General features: G+C 43.2%; 1 protein-coding gene across 3 annotated transcripts in view; it reads right to left on the bottom strand.

Moving 5' to 3' along the window:
* Positions 1 to 21,201, bottom strand: part of LOC143785350 (uncharacterized) — a 53,145-nt gene that overhangs the window by 29,291 nt on the left and 2,653 nt on the right. For all 3 annotated transcript variants that reach the window (XM_077274120.1, XM_077274118.1, XM_077274119.1), the window contains 5 exons: positions 19,080 to 19,376; positions 18,408 to 18,692; positions 18,157 to 18,243; positions 12,548 to 12,907; positions 10,265 to 10,597 (listed from right to left, as the gene is read on the bottom strand). In XM_077274120.1, coding sequence (XP_077130235.1) covers positions 10,265 to 10,597; positions 12,548 to 12,907; positions 18,157 to 18,243; positions 18,408 to 18,692; positions 19,080 to 19,338 — 1,324 coding nt within the window. In that variant the 5' untranslated portion in view covers positions 19,339 to 19,376. The remainder of the gene's footprint in view (positions 1 to 10,264; positions 10,598 to 12,547; positions 12,908 to 18,156; positions 18,244 to 18,407; positions 18,693 to 19,079; positions 19,377 to 21,201) is intronic.

Here is a 21,201-nt window from a genome sequence, read left to right as displayed (position 1 = left end):
AACTAGAGACCTTTATACAGCATTGTGTGCGCATAGACATTCGCCTTACTGAGCGTAGGCAGGAGAAATTTGCAGCATATAACCGTATTTCTAACTTTTCCCTTCCTTCCAAAGAGCCTGCAGGTAAAACATCTCGGGAAGTGGAGGAGGTGCCCATGCAAATTGATTCCGTTCAGAGATGCGAGATCAATGAGTGCCGGGAGCATCGCCTTCGTGAAAGTCTATGTTTCTACTGCGGCCAGTCTGACCACTTCTTGATCAATTGTCCTAAGTGTCCTAGACGGCCTAACAAGGTGCTAGCAGCAATAGAGGAGTATGACAACTGTGATGATGAATCTGACATCTCTGAATGTAGCCTGCCTTTAAACACTGTATTCCATTCACTTTCTATGACTTCACCCCCCAAGGAGCTGAAGGAAAAGAACTCTCACTGTTCTCTCCCTATTAAGATCCTGTGTTCAGGAAAGTGGATTTCCAGTGCAGCTATGATTGACTCTGGTGCAGGTGGCAATTTCATGGATATCGCATTTGCCAAGGAACATGGAATTAAAATTCAGCAAAGAGCCTCTCCAATTAACATGGAAACAGTGGATGGGTCACCTTTAATCTCTGGGCCTGTGGATCAGGAGACTGTACCCCTTGAAATTTTGTTGGAGCCTAATCATCAGGAGCAACTTTCTTTCTTGCTAATTTCTTCTCCTCATTTTCCTGTGATTTTAGGCATTCCTTGGTTGCGTTCTCAGAACCCAATTATCAACTGGGAGACAAAGGAGATTATCTTTCCAACAAGGAACAACTCAGCGTTAACAGAAGCTGCCCCTGAGTCCACGGCTACGGAACCACATGTACAGGTATCTTCTTTACCTCCAGCATATAAAGAGTTCTCTGACCTCTGTGACAAGAAGAATGCAGATCAACTTCCTCCACACAGGCATTATGACTGTTCCATTGAGTTGCTTCCTGGGGCAGATATTCCTTTTGGTCACGTATACCCTTTGGCGGCACCTGAGCTTCAAGCCTTAAAGGAGTATATTGATGAAAATCTGGCCAAAGGCTTCGTACGTCCTTCTTCCTCACCAGCGGGGCACCCATTTTTTTTTGTAAACAAGAAGGATGGGACCCTGAGACCCTGTGTTGACTATCGGGAACTCAATAAGGTAACCGTACGAAACCGTTACCCTTTGCCTCTGATTCCTGAATTACTGGAAAGAGGCCGCCATGCTAAGGTGTTCTCTAAGCTGGATCTTCATGGGGCTTATAATTTGGTGCGTATTCGTCCAGGGGATGAGTGGAAGACAGCATTCAGATGCCGGTATGGACACTTTGAATCTCTTGTGATGCCCTTCGGGCTTTGTAACGCCCCTGCAGCATTTCAACACCTTGTTAATGACATCTTCAGAGATTTGTTGGACCAGTTTGTGGTGATCTATTTGGACGATATACTAATCTTTTCTGACTCTCTACAGGAACATGAAGAACATGTCAAAACTGTTTTAAGACGTCTGAAAGAGAACCAACTGTATATCAAGCCGGAGAAATGCGAGTTCCATCGTTCTGAGATACAGTTCTTGGGTTATATCATCTCTCCCCAGGGGCTGAACATGGAATCTGGTAAGATTCAGGCTATCCTTGACTGGCCGGCACCCAAGAACGTTAAGGAGGTCCAACGTTTTATTGGTTTTGCAAATTTCTACAGACGCTTCATTCAAAATTTTTCTGATATTGTCCGTCCCATTACTTCCTTGACAAAGAAGGAAAAGCCCTTTAAGTGGTCATCACAGGCTCAAGAAGCTTTTGATCGGCTGAAGATCTGTTTCACATCAGCACCACTGTTGATACACCCAGATCCAACACATCCTTTCATTGTGGAGGTGGACGCTTCTGATAATGCTTTGGGGGCTATTCTCTCCCAAAGAACTGGAGAGAAGGGTCTGCTACATCCTTGTGCTTTCTTTTCCCGTAGACTAACCTCAGCAGAGAAGAATTACGACGTGGGAGACAAGGAATTGCTGGCTATTATTGCGGCTTTCAAAGAATGGAGGCATCATCTGCAAGGAGCTGCACAACAGATCATAGTGCTAACTGACCATCGCAATCTAGAGTTCCTTAGATCCGCTAGATGTCTTTCTCCTCGTCAGGCTCGTTGGAACTTATTCTTAAATCAATTTAACTTTGTTATCTCGTACCGTCCAGGTTCTCGTAATGGGAAGGCTGATGCTTTATCCCGAATCCTTGCTGCGGATTCCGTACCTGGAGCCCCGTCCAAGACCATTCTATCCGATGCCAATTTCATCGGAGTTATCCACGATCAGGACTTGTGGAAGGAGTGCAGGGAGGCCTATGAAGGTGATGTATTTCTGGCCAACCCACCTGTGGATATTAATCTTGTCTTTAAGGGTGGCATGTGGTTCAGAGATCGACGTATCTACGTCCCGGAGGTCGTCCGTCTGCAGATCCTCTAGTTGGTACATGACTCCAAGTTGGCTGGTCACAGGGGGGTACAGAAGACACAAGAGTTCCTGAGCCGATTCTTCTGGTGGCCAACTTGCCTGAAGGATACCAAGGACTATGTTATCTCTTGTGAGGTATGTGCCCATTACAAGACTCCTCATGTGGCACCTACGGGTCTTCTACAACCATTACCTGTTCCATCAGGCCCTTGGGGGTCTATATCAATGGACTTTATTGTGGAGCTGCCTACATCGGGCGGCATGAATACAATCATGGTGGTAGTTGATCGCCTGACTAAAGCTGCTCATTTTGTTCCATGCACCGGCCTCCCCTCTGCTAAAGATACAGTGAACTTGGTTATACAGAATGTCTTTCGGTTGCATGGGGTGCCGGATGAGATCATCTCTGACCGTGGAGTACAGTTCACTTCAAGATTCTGGAAGGGGTTTTGCTCTGCACTCAATATTAATGTCTGCTTACCATCCGCAGACAAATGGTCAGACTGAGCGTACTAACCAGACACTGGAACAATATCTAAGATGCTATGTCAGCCATCTCCAGGATGATTGGTTGGAGTTGTTGCCGTTAGCCGAATTTTCATATAATAATTCTCAGAGCGCCTCCACTAAATTTACACCTTTCTTTGCCAATCTGGGTTATCATCCGTGTATTTTACCTAGGTCTCCAATTAATTCTCCGGTTCCAGCAGTGGAGGAAAGGCTGACTGCGATGAGACAAAATCTGGAGGTTCTGAAGGAATCCCTGACCATGGCTCAAGAACGTTATAAGAGATCGGCTGATAGATTCCGTAAACCTGCACCCATGTTCAAGGTAGGAGATTCCGTGTGGTTAGCAACTAAGAATCTGAAGTTAAATGTTCCTTCACAAAAACTTGGACAGAAATTCATTGGCCCTTTCAAGATCAATGGTATTGTGAGCTCTGTGGCCTGCCGGCTGAAGCTACCTAGGACAATGAAGGTACACCCAGTTTTTCATGTATCTTTACTAAAGCCTGTATCTCCTAATACCTTCCAGGGACGTGTTGTGCCACCTCCGCAGCCTGTGGTGATTGATGGGCAAGAACAATTCATGGTGGAGGAAATTATTGATTCCAGGATTCGCAGGAATCGGCTCCAATATCTGATAAGATGGCAGGGATATCCCCCTGAGGAAGACTCTTGGGAACCTGTGGAAAACATCAATGCCCAACAGAAGATTTCTCATTTTCATCAGAGATTCCCTGAGAAACCAGGTCCAGGATCGTCCTAAGGCCGCTTCTAAGGAGGGAGTAATGTCAGGACTCTGAACATTTTTTACCTTTTGTGCATTACTGCCCTTTTCCAACATGGCGTCTCTGGTCTCATGTGCACTTGTCTTCCTGCTATAAACTCCACCCCAGCCTTCAGTCTGTGCTAGATTATTCTGCTTTGCATCCAGCTCCTGATTACTCCCTGGCCCTGCACCTGCTCCTGTGAACCTGTGTTGGAGATCCTGCCACTCTGCTCTGAGTTCCTGCTGCATACACCAGTGTTCAGTAATCCTCCTTCATCTGCTGCTCGTGTTACTTCCATCTGCATTTGGTGGACATGTAAGCTGTTTCTGCTCTGCAAAACCTGAGACTATTAACCAGGCCTCCCTGGTTGAGCTAAGATATGATTTGAACTGCATAATAGCAATATCTATCTGTGTCTGGACTAAGTCAAGGATCTATTCGTGTCAAGTTTCCTCAAGTATAACTGTGCTTCATAGACTTTCTGTTTGTTTGCATCTACCTCTGAAGTTTCCTATTGGGTCATTCCATGTCAAGTGAACCAATGATTTTTACCACTATATTTTTAATTCTTTTGAGATTTTGTTATTTGGTAATAGTGTGTCAAAGAATGCAAAATGTGAAGAAGAAAAAATTCTAGATTTTTATTTTTATTTTATATTGATTTTCAAAGTTCGGAAAAAGTGCGAATTTCGGTGTTGCCTGCCTTTACATTTTTCCCCATAACTCGGGCTAGAAAAGAGATAGAGAAACAAAATAAACACCATTTTACTCACAAGAGTATCTTTGATAATATTTTATCTATGCGATCGCAAGCGCAAAACTTTAAAACGCATTTCCAAAAAATAACGTTTAATTTAAAAATGTCAAAAACTGCACATGTGCCTGCTATGCTCCTAGCCACATCTGTACCAAAATACAAGCTGGGATCGTGATGGGATCATATTTTAAAAAATAAAACTATTCCAGTGTCAGTTAAAAAATCTTGATTTCAGATCTGTTCAGCCTGTGGTCTAACAGTGTGGGGTCTGTATTTACCAAATAGTCCATGATTGTTAGATATTCCTGTATTATTTTATTATGTTACCACTTAGCAGCAGGAGAGGACAGAGGAGAAGCTTTGTTAGGGCTGAGAATGACCAGGGGTAGACGGTGACTGCAGAGCAGATGACCGGCCGGCAGCTCCAGTCTTCAGAGGCCGTATTCACACCTAATCTTATCACCCTGGCAACTCCTCAAATGGAGAGAGAAAAATACTCTTAACATCCAGTTCATGTATTGTACAAACCAGGACTATGAGGAGGAGGAGAGATTGTGAAAACATCGGTTACAGGAAGCAGAACCATCACAGCGACTCAGCAATACCGGACTGTCATCCCATGTAGTGGAAATAAAGACCGTGACGTCCATGACGTGGTAGAAGGCGGCACAAGATCGGCAATGGATGACACAACTGGTGATGTGACCTGTAAATATGATCGGCGCTGGTGGCTACTGGACTCTCCAAAGATTGTGAAAATGAAGACGTAAAAGTGACTTTTCTGCACCGTCTGGTCCAGCGCCGTCCTTTGTGTATCCAAGAAAATCAGACATTGTAAAAGTGAACAAAAATCAGATATAACTCAGGTGGAGCCGAGCACCATGACAGCCGCACATAATCTGACACAGAAGGAAATGGCCATTGCTAGTGAGCGCTTATGGACAAGATGACATTTCACCCACTAGAAGGGACACATTGATGATAACAGGCCAGTGTAAAAACCTACTATTAATTGTTTGATTAGTTCATATTTTATAGAACGAGGATTTAACTGCTGGACTATTCTTCTTAAACACTTCAGAAATGACAGGTTTAGTGATATAGTAGAAAAAAAATTGTTCCATGTATAAATAGGTGGTAGAAATATTGGTTCTTTTAATCTTGTTTTTAACATATAATTAGGATCAGACTGTATTTAGAAAACCACACTGGAGGATATGATCACCTTTTATCTTTTGGCTTGTTCAATGAATTCAGGTTGAAAATGCTGAGCAAGTTGTTATGATGATTAAGATGTATTTATTCTGGCACTTCGGTATTTGTTTTTTGTGTTTCTTTATTATTGAATTCAACATTTATATGCAAGAAGTTGTAATTTGAAAAGAAAAAAGGAAGAAACTCACACAAACATAAAATCAGATGATTCAATGCTTAAAAAAAAAAATACAAATGTGATAGGTCCCAAGTTGAATCCCTGTACAAATATAAACAAGGACACGAGTAACACACATGCATGTTTTCACAATTTTAAAACATACGTTTTTTCAGAATTGCGCATCAAAATTTTTAATTTGATTTCTCCAAAACAAAATATAAAGAAACATAGTCTTGTGACATATCAAATGAAAGCCGGTACCGTTCTGAGAAAAATGATGCCTCTCCCACCTCTATATCTTAATTCTAGCCCGAGATATGATAAAAAATGTAAAGCCATACCAGGCCAAAATCCATGCTTTTTCAAAACTTTAAAAATCTGTAAAAAATTAACTGATGAAGAAAAAAATTCTAAACTTTTAATTTGTAATTAACTAAAGTTGTACTTCATAAAAACAAAAAATAAAAAAAATCTAAAGACGTCAGGTAAAAAAATATTCATATTTGGATCACTTGATATGGAATGACCCTATTGACTGCTAAGCTGCGTTTATTATTTGCACCAAGTGTTGTGGACTTGAGTTTCTCTCTGCACCTGCTTGAATCAGGCTGGGGTCACACTTGGCGTAAGACAATACGCCACGTATTATACGTCCGTACTACGGCCATAATACGGAGAAATGTTCCCAAAATATTGATCCGTAGTCAGGGTGTTTCAGCGTATTTTGCGCATGGCATCCTCCGTATGTAATCCGTATGGCATCCGTACTGCGAGATTTTCGCGCAGGCTTGCAAAACCGACATCTAATGGATTTATGTGCTCAAATGTTCGGGAAAACATATATACAGTGTATATATATATATATACATATATATATATATATATATATATATATATATATATATATATATATATATATATATGTCATTGAGACACATATATATATATTCTGTATTTAGATTTCATTCAGCGCGATATCTGTGAAAAGCCGGTGATTCAATTGCCGGCTTTTCATTTCTCCTGCACAAACCCGACAGGATATGAGACATGATTACATACAGTAAACCATCTCATATCCCCTTTTTTTTTGCATATTCCACACTACTAATGTTAGTAGTGTGTATGTGCAAAATTTCAGCGCTGTAGCTGCGAAAATAAAGGGTTAAATGGCGGAAAAAATTGGCGTGGGCTCCCGCGCAATTTTCTCCGCCAGAGCGGTAAAGCCAGTGACTGAGGGCAGATATTAATAGGCAGGAGAGGGTCCTTGGTTATTGGCCCCCCCGTGGCTAAAAACATCTGCCCCCAGCCACCCTAGAAAAGGCACATCTGGAAGATGCGCCTATTCTGGCACTTGGCCACTCTCTTCCCACTCCCTGTAGCAGTGGGATATGGGGTAATGAAGGGTTAATGCCACCTTGCTATTGTAAGGTGACATTAAGCCAGATTAATAATGGAGAGGCATCAATTATGACACCTATCCATTATTAATCCAATTGTTTGAAAGGGTTAAAAAACACACACACACACGATTTAAAAGTATTTTAATGAAATAAACACAGCGGTTGTTTTAATAATTTATTGCTCTCTCAATCCATTTCCAGGCCCTCGCTTGGCAAAATAATAAACGCACAAGATACATACCTTCTGATGTCCGATCACGTCCAACGAGGTAATCCATCTGAAGGGGTTAACTAATATTACAGGCATGAGCTGCGATAAACCACTCGCTCGTGTCTGTAATCCCCGGGTGCTGAAAGGAAAGCTGGATCTGTACTTACATTGAGTCGCGATGATGCGCCCCTGCTGGATGTTCTCAGGAACTGCAGCCTGGGAACTTTTTCCCACGCTCCAGGTCAGATGAGGACATCCACCAGGGGGCGTCTCACCGCGACTGTAGGAAATGTAGGTCAATGACCTACATTTCATTCATTCGCCGGGGAATTACAAGCACGAGCACACCGCTGCATTAGCAGGGCTCCTGCTTGTAAATTATTTTAACCCCTTCAGATGGATTACTTCGTGGGACATGACGGTTCAGCTGAGGGTATGTATCTTGTGCGTTTATTATTTTGCCAAGCGAGGGCCTGGAAATGGATTGAGAGAGCAATAAATTATTAAAACAACCGCTGTGTTTATTTAATTAAAATACTTTTAAATCATGTGTGTGTGCGTTTTTTAACCCTTTCAAACAATTGGATTAATAATGGATAGGTGTCATAATTGACGCCTCTCCATTATTAATCTGGCTTAATGTCACCTTACGCAAGGTGGCATTAACCCTTCATTACCCCATATCCCACCGCTACAGGGAGTGGGAAGAGAGTGTCCAAGTGCCAGAATAGGCGCATCTTCCAGATGTGCCTTTTCTGGGGTGGCTGGGGGCAGATGTTTTTAGCCACGGGGGGGCCAATAACCATGGACCCTCTCCTGGCTATTAATATCTGCCGTCAGTCACTGGCTTTACCACTCTGGCGGAGAAAATTGCGCGGGAGCCCACACCAATTTTTTCCGCCATTTAACCCTTTATTTTCGCAGCTACAGCGCTGAAATTTTGCACATACACACTACTAACATTAGTAGTGTGGAATATGCAAAAAAAAAGGGGATATGAGATGGTTTACTGTATGTAAACCATGTCTCATATCATGTCGGGTTTGTGCAGGAGAAATGAAAAGCCGGCAATTGAATTACCGACTTTTCACTAACACCGCTGCGTATTTCTCGCAAGTCACACTGCTGGTCCGTGTGGAATCCGTATTTTTCTCGCCCCCATAGACTTTCATTGGCGATTTTTTTGTGCAATACGCTGACAAACGCAGCATGCTGCGATTTTGTATGGCCGTAGAAAGCCGTATATTACGGATCCGTAATATACGGCTGATAGGAGCAGCCCCATTGAGAATAATTGTGCCGTATGTTATGCGAGTTTTACGGACGTAGTTTCTGCGCTCTTACGTACGCATGTGTGACCCCGGCCTCACCGTGTGATAATATAAACTTTACCACTTATAAAACTGTGTCCTGTTGTCTTGTTCCACGCAAAGAGTCTCCTGAATTATCCCCTATAATTATTACAGAAAGTTTCTGAACATTTTCCTACACTGCCGAGTTCACCTCAGGCCAGGCTGTGAGTCTGCGCAGCCTCAGTGACTAGCGCTGATGTCACTTAGCATGTGCAGACTCACAGCCTGATCTGCTGTTCCAATTTTTGTTTTGCCCATTCTGCAAAGTCAGCGCGCCGATTTGAGTCATCCTCGGTGAGATGCTGCAGCATCTGAAACAACAGATACTGGAAGCCTGTGTTAGCATTTCTTCCATGGTGTTGCTATCATTGTGTGAAGAGTGGGAGAAGAGGGTTGCATTGACAATCCAACTCGATGGGCAGCACTTTGAACACATTTTATAACTGGTCATAAACTTGTAAATAACTCATGAAAGAATAAACTTACGTTAAATCAAAAGCACACCATTGTTTTTCTTGTGAAATTCTCAATAAGTTTGATGTGTCACATGACCCTCTTCCCATTGAAAGAAATAAAGTTAGTTAAAAAATGGCCGACTTCAAAATGGCCACCATGGTCACCACCCATCTTGAAAAGTTTTCCCCCTCCCATATACTAATGTGCCACAAACAGGAACTTGAAATCACCAACCATTCCCATTTAGCTGTATCTATATAAATGGTCCCCCTGTACTTTACCCTCGCCTGCTGTAAAATTACAGGGGTCTGCAGAGAGGTGCTGCGTCATCCTCTCCACCTCTACAAACCTGTGTGCAATTCTCATATTGCGTCCTTATTATTTTATCAGAACAATGTCTGCAACCATTTCTCACCCCTTGAGGAAGTGTCCAGTTTCGGACACGAAACGCGCGTCGGGTCATCCACCATCCCACACGGGTCTGCTGTGCTGTGCACATTGCGGTAAGCCTTGCTATATTTGGTTTCCATTTGATGTTACATGTGGGGTTGCATTTGCAGCAGCGCATGAGCCTGCATTACATGTATTAGAGCCACTTTGGCTATCTGCTTTACCTTATATGCTACCTCCACTGTATCATATTACTTCATAGCACTGCTCACCTGCTATAGAGGCGTATTATTTAAATGCCTCCAGTACTTAGTATTTCTTTATATGTGCACATCACCCTATACTGTATATCCTGAATATTATTGATGCTCTATTTTGTATGTTTTTAATTGTCGTTAAATAAAATTTATACCTTGTTATTCTTAAATTCGAGTAAACTCTTTTTTCTCCTTATTCTGGAACCATTTCTCACATGTAGTTGCTTACTTTTTTGGGGTCTCCTTTAGAGTGACCCTATTAGTACCCGTAAGTACGGAGGAGCCCTCCTTCTATCCAGTGGCCACTTTTGTGAGTGGTTGGGGGACACTTAGAGGACTTACCAGCTACTTTCAGAGGCGTCGAGCTGCGCTCTGCAAGGATCCGGCCCTTGTTTTCAGAGAATGAAACTGTGAACACAGCCCCAGAATCCTCACAAGTTGGGCAAAGTGTTAGGAAAGCGCAGATCTGTCCTTGTGATTTGTTCTCTGTGACCTGGTAATTGGCATCCAGTTCCTTTGAGATTAATGTCCGCTCTTCTTTCAGGCCCTTCTCCCATGTAACGCTGATGTCCCGAGGAATGTTCCCTTTCATAGTGCAGCTAAGGGTTAATTTCTCTCCCTCTTTGCATGTTTCTGGTACACAAATGTCTGATACCGAGAAGGATCCATCACTATCTGTAGGGGGTAAAACAATGCAATGTGAGTGTTAATGGGGCACAGACTCCATGTTTTCAAGGGAGTCTGTCAGCAGGTTTTTGCTATGTACTCTGAGAGCACCATGATGTAAGGGAAGAGACCCTGATTCCAGCGATGCATCGCCGACTGGGCTGTGCTTTGCTGTTTCAATAAAATCATTGTTTTTCAGCAGAAGATTGTCACTGTAGGACGAGGTGTCTCCTCCTTCCTAGTCCAACCCCGCCCCCAGCATAGGTTACCGGTTTCTGCCACTACACAGTGTACATAGAAAGCTGCCAGTCAGTGATGTGGGTGGAGTTATTCATAGAAAGCTGACAATCAGTGGTGTGGGTGGAGTTATTCATAGAAAGCTGCCAATCAGTGGTGTGGGTGGAGTTATTCATAGAAAGCTGCCAATCAGAGTTGTGGGCGGAGTTATTCATAGAAATCTGCCAGTGGTGTGGGTGGAGTTATTCATAGAAAGCTGCCAATCAGTGGTGTGGGCGGAATTATTCATAGTAAGCTGCGAATCATTGGTGTGGGCGGAGTTAATCACAGAAAGCTGCCAATCAGTGGTGTGGGCGGAGTTATTCATAGAAAGCTGCCAATCCGTGGTGTGGGGGCGGAGTTACTCATAGAAAGCTGCCAATCAGTGGTGTGGGCGGAGTTATATAGGGCTCAGCATTCCGAGCTCTGCTAGATCTACAGCAGAGAATTGTGATTCTATCACAACTGGTTCACGCAGTAAACTATGTGACACATCACTGGAATTGGTCTCTGCCCCTACATCATGCTGCTGTCAGATGACATATGACAGATTCCCTTTAATACGTTGCTGAAAATACTGACACCTCGGTTAGGGAAGTTTACACATTGATTTCACTGATAAAACGCTGACAAGCCACGAAAAGCAAACACTATTATAGTAAGATGATCTTGATAGTGTTAGACTCGTTTTAAAGGCTGAGTCACACATAACGATATCGTTAATGATATCGTTGCAACGTCACGCTTTTGGTGACGTAGCAACGATCCCGCTAACGATCTCGTTATGTGTGACAGCGACCAACGATCAGGCCCCTGCTGGGAGATCATTGATCGTTGGGGAATGATCAGGACCATTTTTGGTCGCTGATCACCCGCTGTCATCGCTGGATCGGTGTGTGTGACGCCGATCCAGCGATGTGTTCACTTGTAACCAGGGTAAATATCGGGTTACTAAGCGCAGGGTCGCGCTTAGTAACCCGATATTTACCCTGGTTACCATTGTAAGAGTAAAAAAAAAAAAACAGTACATACTCACATTCTGATGTCTGTCACATCCCCCGGCGTCCACAGGGTTAAAACTGCTTTCGGCAGGAGCGCTGCTAATGCACGCGCTGCTGCCGAGAGCTTCCCTGCACTGACTTTGTCAGCGCCGGCCGTAAAGCAGAGCACAGCGGTGACGTCACCGCTGTTACTGCCGGCGCTGACACATTCAGTGCAGGGAAGCTCTCGGCAGCAGCGCGTGCATATTAGCAGCGCTCCTGCCGAAAGCAGTTTTAACCCTGTGGACGCCGGCGGGGGACGTGACAGACATCAGAATGTGAGTATGTAGTGTTTTTTTTTTTTTTACTTCTACAATGGTAGCCGGGGTAAATATCGGGTTACTAAGCGCGGCCCTGCACTTAGTAACCCGATGTTTAACCTGGTTACCTGGGTGCTGCAGGGGGACTTCGGCATCGTTGAAGACACTTTCAACGATGCCGAAGTCGTTCCCTGATCGTTGGTCGCTGGAGAGAGCTGTCTGTGTGACAGTTCCCCAGCGACCACACAACGACTTACCAACGATCAAGACCAGCGATACGACCTGGCAGGGATCGTTGGTAAGTCGTTTAGTGTGACTCCAGCTTAAGGGATTTTCCCACAGCAGAAAACTCCACAGTAAAATCCACAGAGACAAATAATTACCTGGGACAATTCCAAAGTAGTTCTTCTCCCGCAGAACTTTGTCAGCTTTCATAAACCGACAGATGAAATCAGCCTGGTGATGGCGCTGCTTGTGCACCTGGAAGCTCAGGATCGAGCGCAGTGAGTAGCTAAATGAACTTATCATCATGATATTTACGCATGTGTAGGAATCCTGTTCCTGCATCTCTTCATAGTCACCGACTGGGTCCATCAACATATTCCCGTTTATTTTGATCTCCTTGTCCCCTTGTCGGACCAGCCACACTGCACTTATGTTTTTTGAGTATCGGCCTGTAATAATACATTCCAGTGTAGCAATGCTGCCTTCTGTCCAGTCTTTGGAAACCGAGATTTCATTAACTGGAAAGACAAATAAGATTCAAGGCAGAAAATTAGAACACGGCACAATTGGAAAATATCACAGTGTTCTCCTGACTCTTGAGTTCTGACAAATTAAATTAGCATGCATTTCTTTTTACAATTTTCCTTGCATTTCTAACCTCTTTATTGAGCTGCATTTACTGTGTACTTCATCTCTGGCAGATGTTTTCCTGTGTTTTTCTTCAGCTCTCCTCCTCAGGATATGATGCTCTTTCTTTGCTTTAAAGGGAATTTGTTTTTTGTTGCCTCATCTGAGAGCAGCATAATGTGGGGACAGAGACCCTGATTCCAGTGATGTGTCACTTACTTTACTGGGTGCAGTAGTTGTGATAAAGTCACAGTTTTCTCTGCTGCACCTCTAACAGAGCTCAAAATGCTGAGCACATTATAACCCTGCCTACACCATTGATTGTCAGCTTCCTGTGTAGAACCCCACCTACACCATTGATTGGCAGCTTCCTGTGTATAACCCCGCCCACACCATTGATTGGCATCTTCCTGTGTATAACCCCACCCACACCATTGATTGGCAGCCTCCTGTGTATAACACCGCCCACACCATTGATTAGCAGCCTCCTGTGTATAACCCCACCCCCCCACTGATTAGCAGCTTTCTGTGTAGAACCCTGCCCACACCATTGATTAGCAGCTTCCTGTGTAGAACCCTGCCCACACCATTGATTAGCAGCTTCCTGTGTAGAACCCTGCCCACACCATTGATTAGCAGCTTCCTGTGTAGAACCCTGCCCACACCATTGATTAGCAGCTTCCTGTGTAGAACCCTGCCCACACCATTGATTAGCAGCTTCCTGTGTAGAACCCTGCCCACACCATTGATTAGCAGCTTCCTGTGTAGAACCCTGCCCACACCATTGATTAGCAGCTTCCTGTGTAGAACCCTGCCCACACCATTGATTAGCAGCTTCCTGTGTAGAACCCTGCCCACCCCATTGATTAGCAGCTTCCTGTGTAGAACCCTGCCCACACCATTGATTAGCAGCTTTCTGTGTAGAACCCCGCCAACACCATTGATTGGCAGCTTCCTGTATAGAACCACACCTACACCACTGATTGGCAGCTTCCTGTGTAGAACACCACCCACACCATTGATTGGCAGCTCCCTGTGTATAACCCCACCCACACAACTGATTGGCAGCTTCCTGTGTATAACCCCGCCCACACCATTGATTGGCAGCTTCCTGTGTATAACACTGCCCACACCACTGGTAGCTTTTTGTGTATACTGTACTTGTCAACTGCTTAGCAGTATGTGTGTGTGTGTGTGAGGAGAGTGGACCAAGAGGCACAAAACACCTTGTCCTGTAGTAATTATCTCCTGCTGATAAAACACCTATTATATTGAACCAACAACACACAGCTTACTAAGTGATGCATCATTGGAATCAGGCTATCTGCCCCTACATCATTTTGCTCTCAGATTACATAGCAAAAACCTGCTGACAGATTCTTTTAAATAAACATTAATAATCATTGCCCACTACTTGGACAACCCTTGCTATAAATCGGCACATATGGGGTTAATCACATTGTGAACCTGCCCGGCTCCTGAAATGAACTTTGCTGGGCTGAAAACCAGGGGTGTGGGGTCTGAGTCGGTGTCCATTTTGGAGGAGTCGGAATAAAATGGGCAGACTTCGAAAATAATAATAAATTGGGTTCGGTGCAGGATGTGCTGTAAATGTTTTCATAATAATTTGAGAAAGTTGTGAAATGTCTTATTTGTTTTCTATTACTGATATCATTATCTTGGGTTTCTATGAGATAAATCTGTGCTGCACTTTTATGTACACGCTCAGTGAGGCAGTGCTGTGGAGTCAGAGTTTGAGTTGGAAGTCAAGGAAATTGAGGAGTTGGAATTGGTGGTTTGGCTTACCGATTCCACAGTGGTGCCGAAAACTCACTAAGGCACCAGATTACAGCTGCCTATAGTATTTGCATGGGTTTCCTCCAGGCACTCCGGTTTGCTCCCACACTCCAAAAAAACATACTGATAGAGAATTTAGATTGTGAGCCTCACTGGGGACTGTAATGATAATATCTGTAAAGTGCTGCGGAATATGTTAGCGCTATATAAAAATAAAGATTATTATTACGGTATCTATCTACTAGATGGTGGCCCGATTCTAACGCATCGGGTATTCTAGAATATGTATGTAGTTTATTTATGATTTCAAAATAATGCAATGAATACACATGATTCAGCCGGCCGGGCGCGACTAATTAGAGAAGCATGGTTCAAATCTCGCCTCAATTCGCGGCCAGACTGCGTCTGTCGCTGATTGGTCGCACCCGGCCAATCGCGAGCAATTAATGAAGCTAGGCTACACAGCCATGTAGTATATAGCACATCCCATGCAGTATATAACAGCCGACGTAGTATATAGCACAGCCCATGTTGTACATAACACAGCCCACGCAGTATATAACACAGCCCACGTAGTATATAGCACAGGCACATAGTATATAGCACAGCAATGTAGTATATAACACAGCCCATGCAGTATATAACACAGCCCACGCAGTATGTAATACAGCCCACGTAGCATATAGCACAGCCCACGTAGTATATAACACAACCCACATAGTATTTAACAATGTGGGCACCATATCCCTGTTAAAAAATAATTAAAATAAAAAATAGTTATATACTCACCTTCCGTCGACCCCCGGGTCCAGGCCAGGTGTCTAGCGATGCTCCTCGTGACGCTCCGGTCCCAGTAATGCCTTGCGACAATAACACGTGATGATGTAGGTCTCGCGAGACCGCTACGTCATCTCCGGTCATTGCCGCAATGCATTCTTGGGACTGGAGCGTCGCGAGGGGCAGGAAAGGCTGATGCGGAAGGTGAGAATATAATTTTTTGGTTTTGTTTTGCTATTATCATTAACATTTTATGTTTTACTATTGATGCTGCATAGACAGCATCAACAGTAAAAAGCTGGGACACTTACACGGTTAATGACAGCGTTAACGGACTGCGTTACACCGCGTTATGCTGCAATCCTAAAACGCTATGTGGAGGGGAGTATGGAGAGGGCACTAACTGGACGGAAGTAGGGAGGGGCCAATTCGCCGCCGGAATGTGCCTGTCGCTGATTGGTCGCGGCCAGCCGGCCGCGACCAATCAGCTGCCCGGGATTTCCGTTACAGAGAAACAGACAGACAAACACACTGAAGTACCCCTTAGACAAGTATATACAGTACAGACCAAAAGTTTGGACACACCTTCTCATTTAAAGATTTTTCAGTATTTTCATGACTGTGAAAATTGTACATTCACACTGAAGACATCAAAACTATGAATTAACACATGTGGAATTATATACTTAACAAAAAAGTGTGAAACAACTGAAATTATGTCTTATATTCTAGGTTCTTCAAAGTAGCCACCTTTTGCTTTGATGACTTCTTTGCACACTCTTGGCATTCTCTTGATGAGCTTCAAGAGGTAGTCACGGGAATGGTTTTCACTTCACAGGTGTGCCCTGTCAGGTCTAATAAGTGGGATTTCTTGCTTTATAAATGGCGCTGGGAACATCAGTTGTGTTGTGCAGAAGTCTGGTGGATTCACAGCTGATTGTCCTACTGAATAGACTGTTAGAATTTGTATTAAATATATAATATTTAAGACTTTTTGGTTATGCACCAGTTCAGACTAGATGGCTGTTCAGTCAGTTTTTCTATATTTAGAATTTGTATTAAGGCAAGAAAAAAGCAGCTAAGTAAAGAAAAATGAGTGGCCATCATTACTTTAAGAAATGAAGGCCAGTCAGTCCGAAAAATTAGGAAAACTTTGAAAAGTGTCCCCAAGTGCAGTGGCAAAAACCATCAAGCGTTAGAAAGAAACTGGCTCACATGAGGACCGCCCCAGGAAAGGAAGACCAAGAGTCACCTCTGCTTCTGAGGATAAGTTTATCCGAGTCACCAGCCTCAGAAATCGCAGGTTAACAGCAGCTCAGATTAGAGACCAGGTCAATGCTACACAGAATTCTAGCAGCAGACACATCTCTACAACAACTGTTAAGAGGAGACTTTGTGCAGCCGGCCTTCATGGTAAATAGCTGCTAGGAAACCACTGCTAAGGACCGGCAACAAGCAGAAGAGACTTGTTTGGGCTAAAGAACACAAGGAATGGACATTAGACCAGTGGAAATCTGTGCTTTGGTCTGATGAGTCCAAATTTGAGATCTTTGGTTCCACCCACCGTGTCTTTGTGCGATGCAGAAAATGTGAACGGATGGACTCTACATGCCTGGTTCCCACCAAGAAGCATGGAGGAGGAGGTGTGGGGATGCTTTGCTGGTGACACTGTTGGGTATTTATTCAAAATTGAAGGCATACTGAACCAGCATGGCTACCACAGCATCTTGCAGCGGCATGCTATTCCATCCGGTTTGCGTTTAGTTGGACCATCATTTATTTTTCAACAGGACAATGACCCCAAACACACTATCAGGCTGTGTAAGGGCTATTTGACCAAGAAGGAGAGTGATGGGGTGCTTCTTCCAGATGATCTGACCTCCACAGTCACCAGACCTGAACCCAATCGAGATGGTTTGGGGTGAGCTGGACCGCAGAGTGAAGGCAAAAGGGCCAACAAGTGCTAAGCATCTCTGGAAACTCCTTCAAGATTGTTGGAAGACCATTCCCGGTGACTACCTCTTGAAGCTCATCAAAAGAATGCCAAGAGTGTGCAAAGCAGTCATCAAAGCAAAAGGTGGCTACTTTGAAGAACCTAGAATATAAGACATAATTTCAGTTGTTTCACACTTTTTTGTCAAGTATATAATTCCACATGTGTTAATTCATAGTTTTGATGCCTTCAGTGTGAATGTACAATTTTCATAGTCATGAAAATACAGAAAAATCTTTAAATGAGAAGGTGTGTCCAAACTTTTGGTCTGTACTGTATATAGATGGAGAGGAGGGAGCAGAGTGAACGAGACAGAGATAGGGCTGCAGCTTTTTAGCCTCTCAAGTGCTTAATTCACAGCTGCACTTCTCAGTAGTCCTGTATAATTCCCACCATGCTGTCTGAGTGCTGCATAGAGATAGGAAAGCCGGAGTCCCTAATACCTCTCTGTTCTGCGGATGGGACGCACCATAGCTAGTCTCAGTATGGTCTGATTCACCACATGCAGATGATAAGTACATTAAGTTTCAAATTCGATGTTATATTTTGAATCCAGTTTTGGGTTTGTTTTACCTTCTTTGCAGAAAATGTTAGTTCCTACGAGTAGTACGAAGCCGCAAATGATTGTAATCCACAACGGTACTGGTATATAATCAACAACTGCAAGAAGAGACATTTAGTTAGTAATTTAATATGTATCTGTAAAAACAATCAAAACTAGCTAAAATAGGAAAAAATAACTAAAGCTGAGAGCGATTTATGATTTTCAATCTGGATATGGCAGAATATCTTCATTTACCATGATAAAACTATTGAAAACTCACGCAGAAACTTCAGCCTTTCTGTTGTACCCTCTCGTATTGTAGAATGATGGACGCTGCAAGTGTAATCAGAGTTGCTATCAGTATATGTCACATTGGTCCGGTACATGGCCTCTAGGGAATAGGTGCCATTAGAATTTCTCCATTTATTGATCTTGCAATCCAAGAGTTCTCCAACTTTCTTCATGGAGAGGTTCAGATCATCAGGATAAAAGCCTGACACCAGGCAGACCAAGGACGAATTCTCCTGACGGTTGTTTGAGAGGTAGAAGAAGACCTCTGGCTGAACTGCGAAATAGTGGGATAGAATAGGGCAGAGGTGAAGATGAGGTTCGCAAGTAAAATATTTCACTAGAAATGCTTTAATATAGAAATAGTCCTTCAAAACTAACTGATGCCTTCTACCTTTCTAATATTGCCAGCCTTGCATTTTTAAATCAGTTGCAAACAAATTTTGGAAAGTATTTTGAGCCAGCCGAAACCAAAAGTGGACCCCAAAAAACAGAAGAGGTGAAAATCTTTCATTTATGTTTTTCTCTCCATTGCAGAGATATTACCTGTGAGGTTTTTTTTTGCTTTACATCATTGTATTAATATCTGGTAACTTTATCCTGTGATTAATCTGATACTATTCAGTTTCATGGAGAAATTTATAACAAAGTGTTTGCATCCTACCTCCGAGGGTAAGCTGAAATGTTTTCTTGAGTGGAGGAAATATTTTTTGCACAACTTCACATGAGTAATTAGCCTCGTCGTCCCCAAGGACAGGAGTAAAGCAGAAGGAACTTTGCACTGTAAAGCCAAGAGTGTCATTGCCTTCTACCCGCTGTGGGGTGGAGGTGCTGAGGACCGCTCCGTCTCTCATCCACTGGAACGTAACGTCAGTAGATGACAGGTTATTTGCTGAACACTGCAACTCGTTAGACTTGTTCATAACGACTGTGGTTCCTTCAACGCTTATGTGATGAAATTCTGGAGGAAAGACATGTAGATCAAGAAGGAATAATGATGTAGTAATATATGGTAATATTATTATTATTATTATCATTATTAAGACTGCCACTGCCCCTCAAATAAGATTTCTAGAAAGATCTCTCACAATGTAGTTATTTAGTACATAGAAAAAAAACAGAAACTTTTATTTTTGATAAGGGCATGTTTGTCAAGATGAAAAACGCATTTGGAAGGTTTTACATATTCTCTTTTTATTGATTTGCACAAAAAATTCACTTCAATTGTGTCAAGAAAACTGTATAGTTGGGCGTCTCCTTCAGCCTCCTCCTAACCCCTTAGTACAAAATTACATACAAATAAATCAGCGCTGGGGTCACCGTGTCTGGAGGGGGCTCAGGACGTGAGCCACTTCACACCCAGTAGACATAACTGACATTTGTCTCCAACAGCAGTGACTGGAGTTGAGCTCTGATCGCTGCTGTTAACCAGTTGGATGCTGCTATCAATCTCTGACAGCTGGTTTTAAATGGAGCTGTTGCTGAAGCACTCGCTTCCCTTGGCCCCTACGACGTGGTCAAGAAACACAAACGGGTTATCAATGCATCAGGGATCTTGCTGAAGGCTTCGGTCCCTGCCATCTTGGTACTCCCGTGAATGTGAGACCGTGATTTCAACTGTATGTTGCACTGTTGTATTGCAGTGTATAGGATATATGATCAGACGATCACAGGTTCAAGTCCCGTGAGGCAACTAAAATAAAGTTTTTAACTACAGGCAACAAGGTATAAACAAAAGAAAAGTGTTGATATCTCAAGAACGGCTGCAAACGTTAATAGGCAGTAAACTGCAAAAGTGCTTTTATTTTACAAGCACAATCCCACAATGTCCATCTAAAAAGATAGGAAGAAGCCTTTAATGGACATCAACTGTATATAACTAGCAGCAGGTCCACCGTGCATCGAATAACAGTGATGTACTTATAAGACCTGCCCATCAATATCTGGGAAACACTTTACTTTTATAAGAAAGCTCAGAGCGTGGGACCTTCAGGACAGTAACCTTACTGGCCTTCTAGGTGATTAGTTGGAAGATGTTGGGAATTGATTGTCAGATTACATCAGACGTGCCAATCCTTAGCACCTCAGGAAGGTCGCACCCCATTATTCCTTCTGATCAATGGCATTAAAACATGAAGCTGATACGTGTTTTCATATACAACAGACCAACAAACTACAGCTCACTATGTCTGCATGAGGTCAAAATCTTACCACTGTGACTGAATGTTAGCAAACTATTAACTATTATCGTTAAAGTGTCAACATTGACTGTTAGGATTGCTACTTCCAATAGGCGGCACTAGAGGTCTAGTCCTCTTCCTCTCTGAAGAGACAATTTGCATATTTCCCAGAGGAGCATTGTGGCTTTAAGTCTCCTCACCTCGACATGCTTAGCATGTCCCTCCCCGCAAGGAGAAACCATACTTCTTGGATCCCGGTCAGACGCCTCTCAATCAGCCAAACCAGATCTCCACTTTGCACTGACGAGGGGCAGTACCCCCAAACACAGTGTCTGCAAATTGAGATCTGGTTTGGCTCTTATCCTAAGTCATATGACATGGCTCGTTAAAGGGTCTACATTGACTGTTAGGAGTGCTACTTCCAATAGTTGGCACTAGAGGTCTAGTATTCTTTCTCTCTGAAGAGACAATTAGCAAACTATCGAAACATTATCTATCTGTCTGTCTTTCTACCTATCTTTCTCTATCTGTAATGGTATCTGTCATCTGTTTGTCTGTCTCTTTATCTTGTTGAGCTAAAGTTTTTAGAATTTTGATATAATGAAA

Source organism: Ranitomeya variabilis, chromosome 7, assembly GCF_051348905.1.
Source record: "Ranitomeya variabilis isolate aRanVar5 chromosome 7, aRanVar5.hap1, whole genome shotgun sequence".
Lineage (NCBI taxonomy): Eukaryota > Metazoa > Chordata > Amphibia > Anura > Dendrobatidae > Ranitomeya > Ranitomeya variabilis.
Note: the sequence above shows the minus strand (reverse complement) of the source record. Positions and strands in the feature narration are given on the sequence as shown.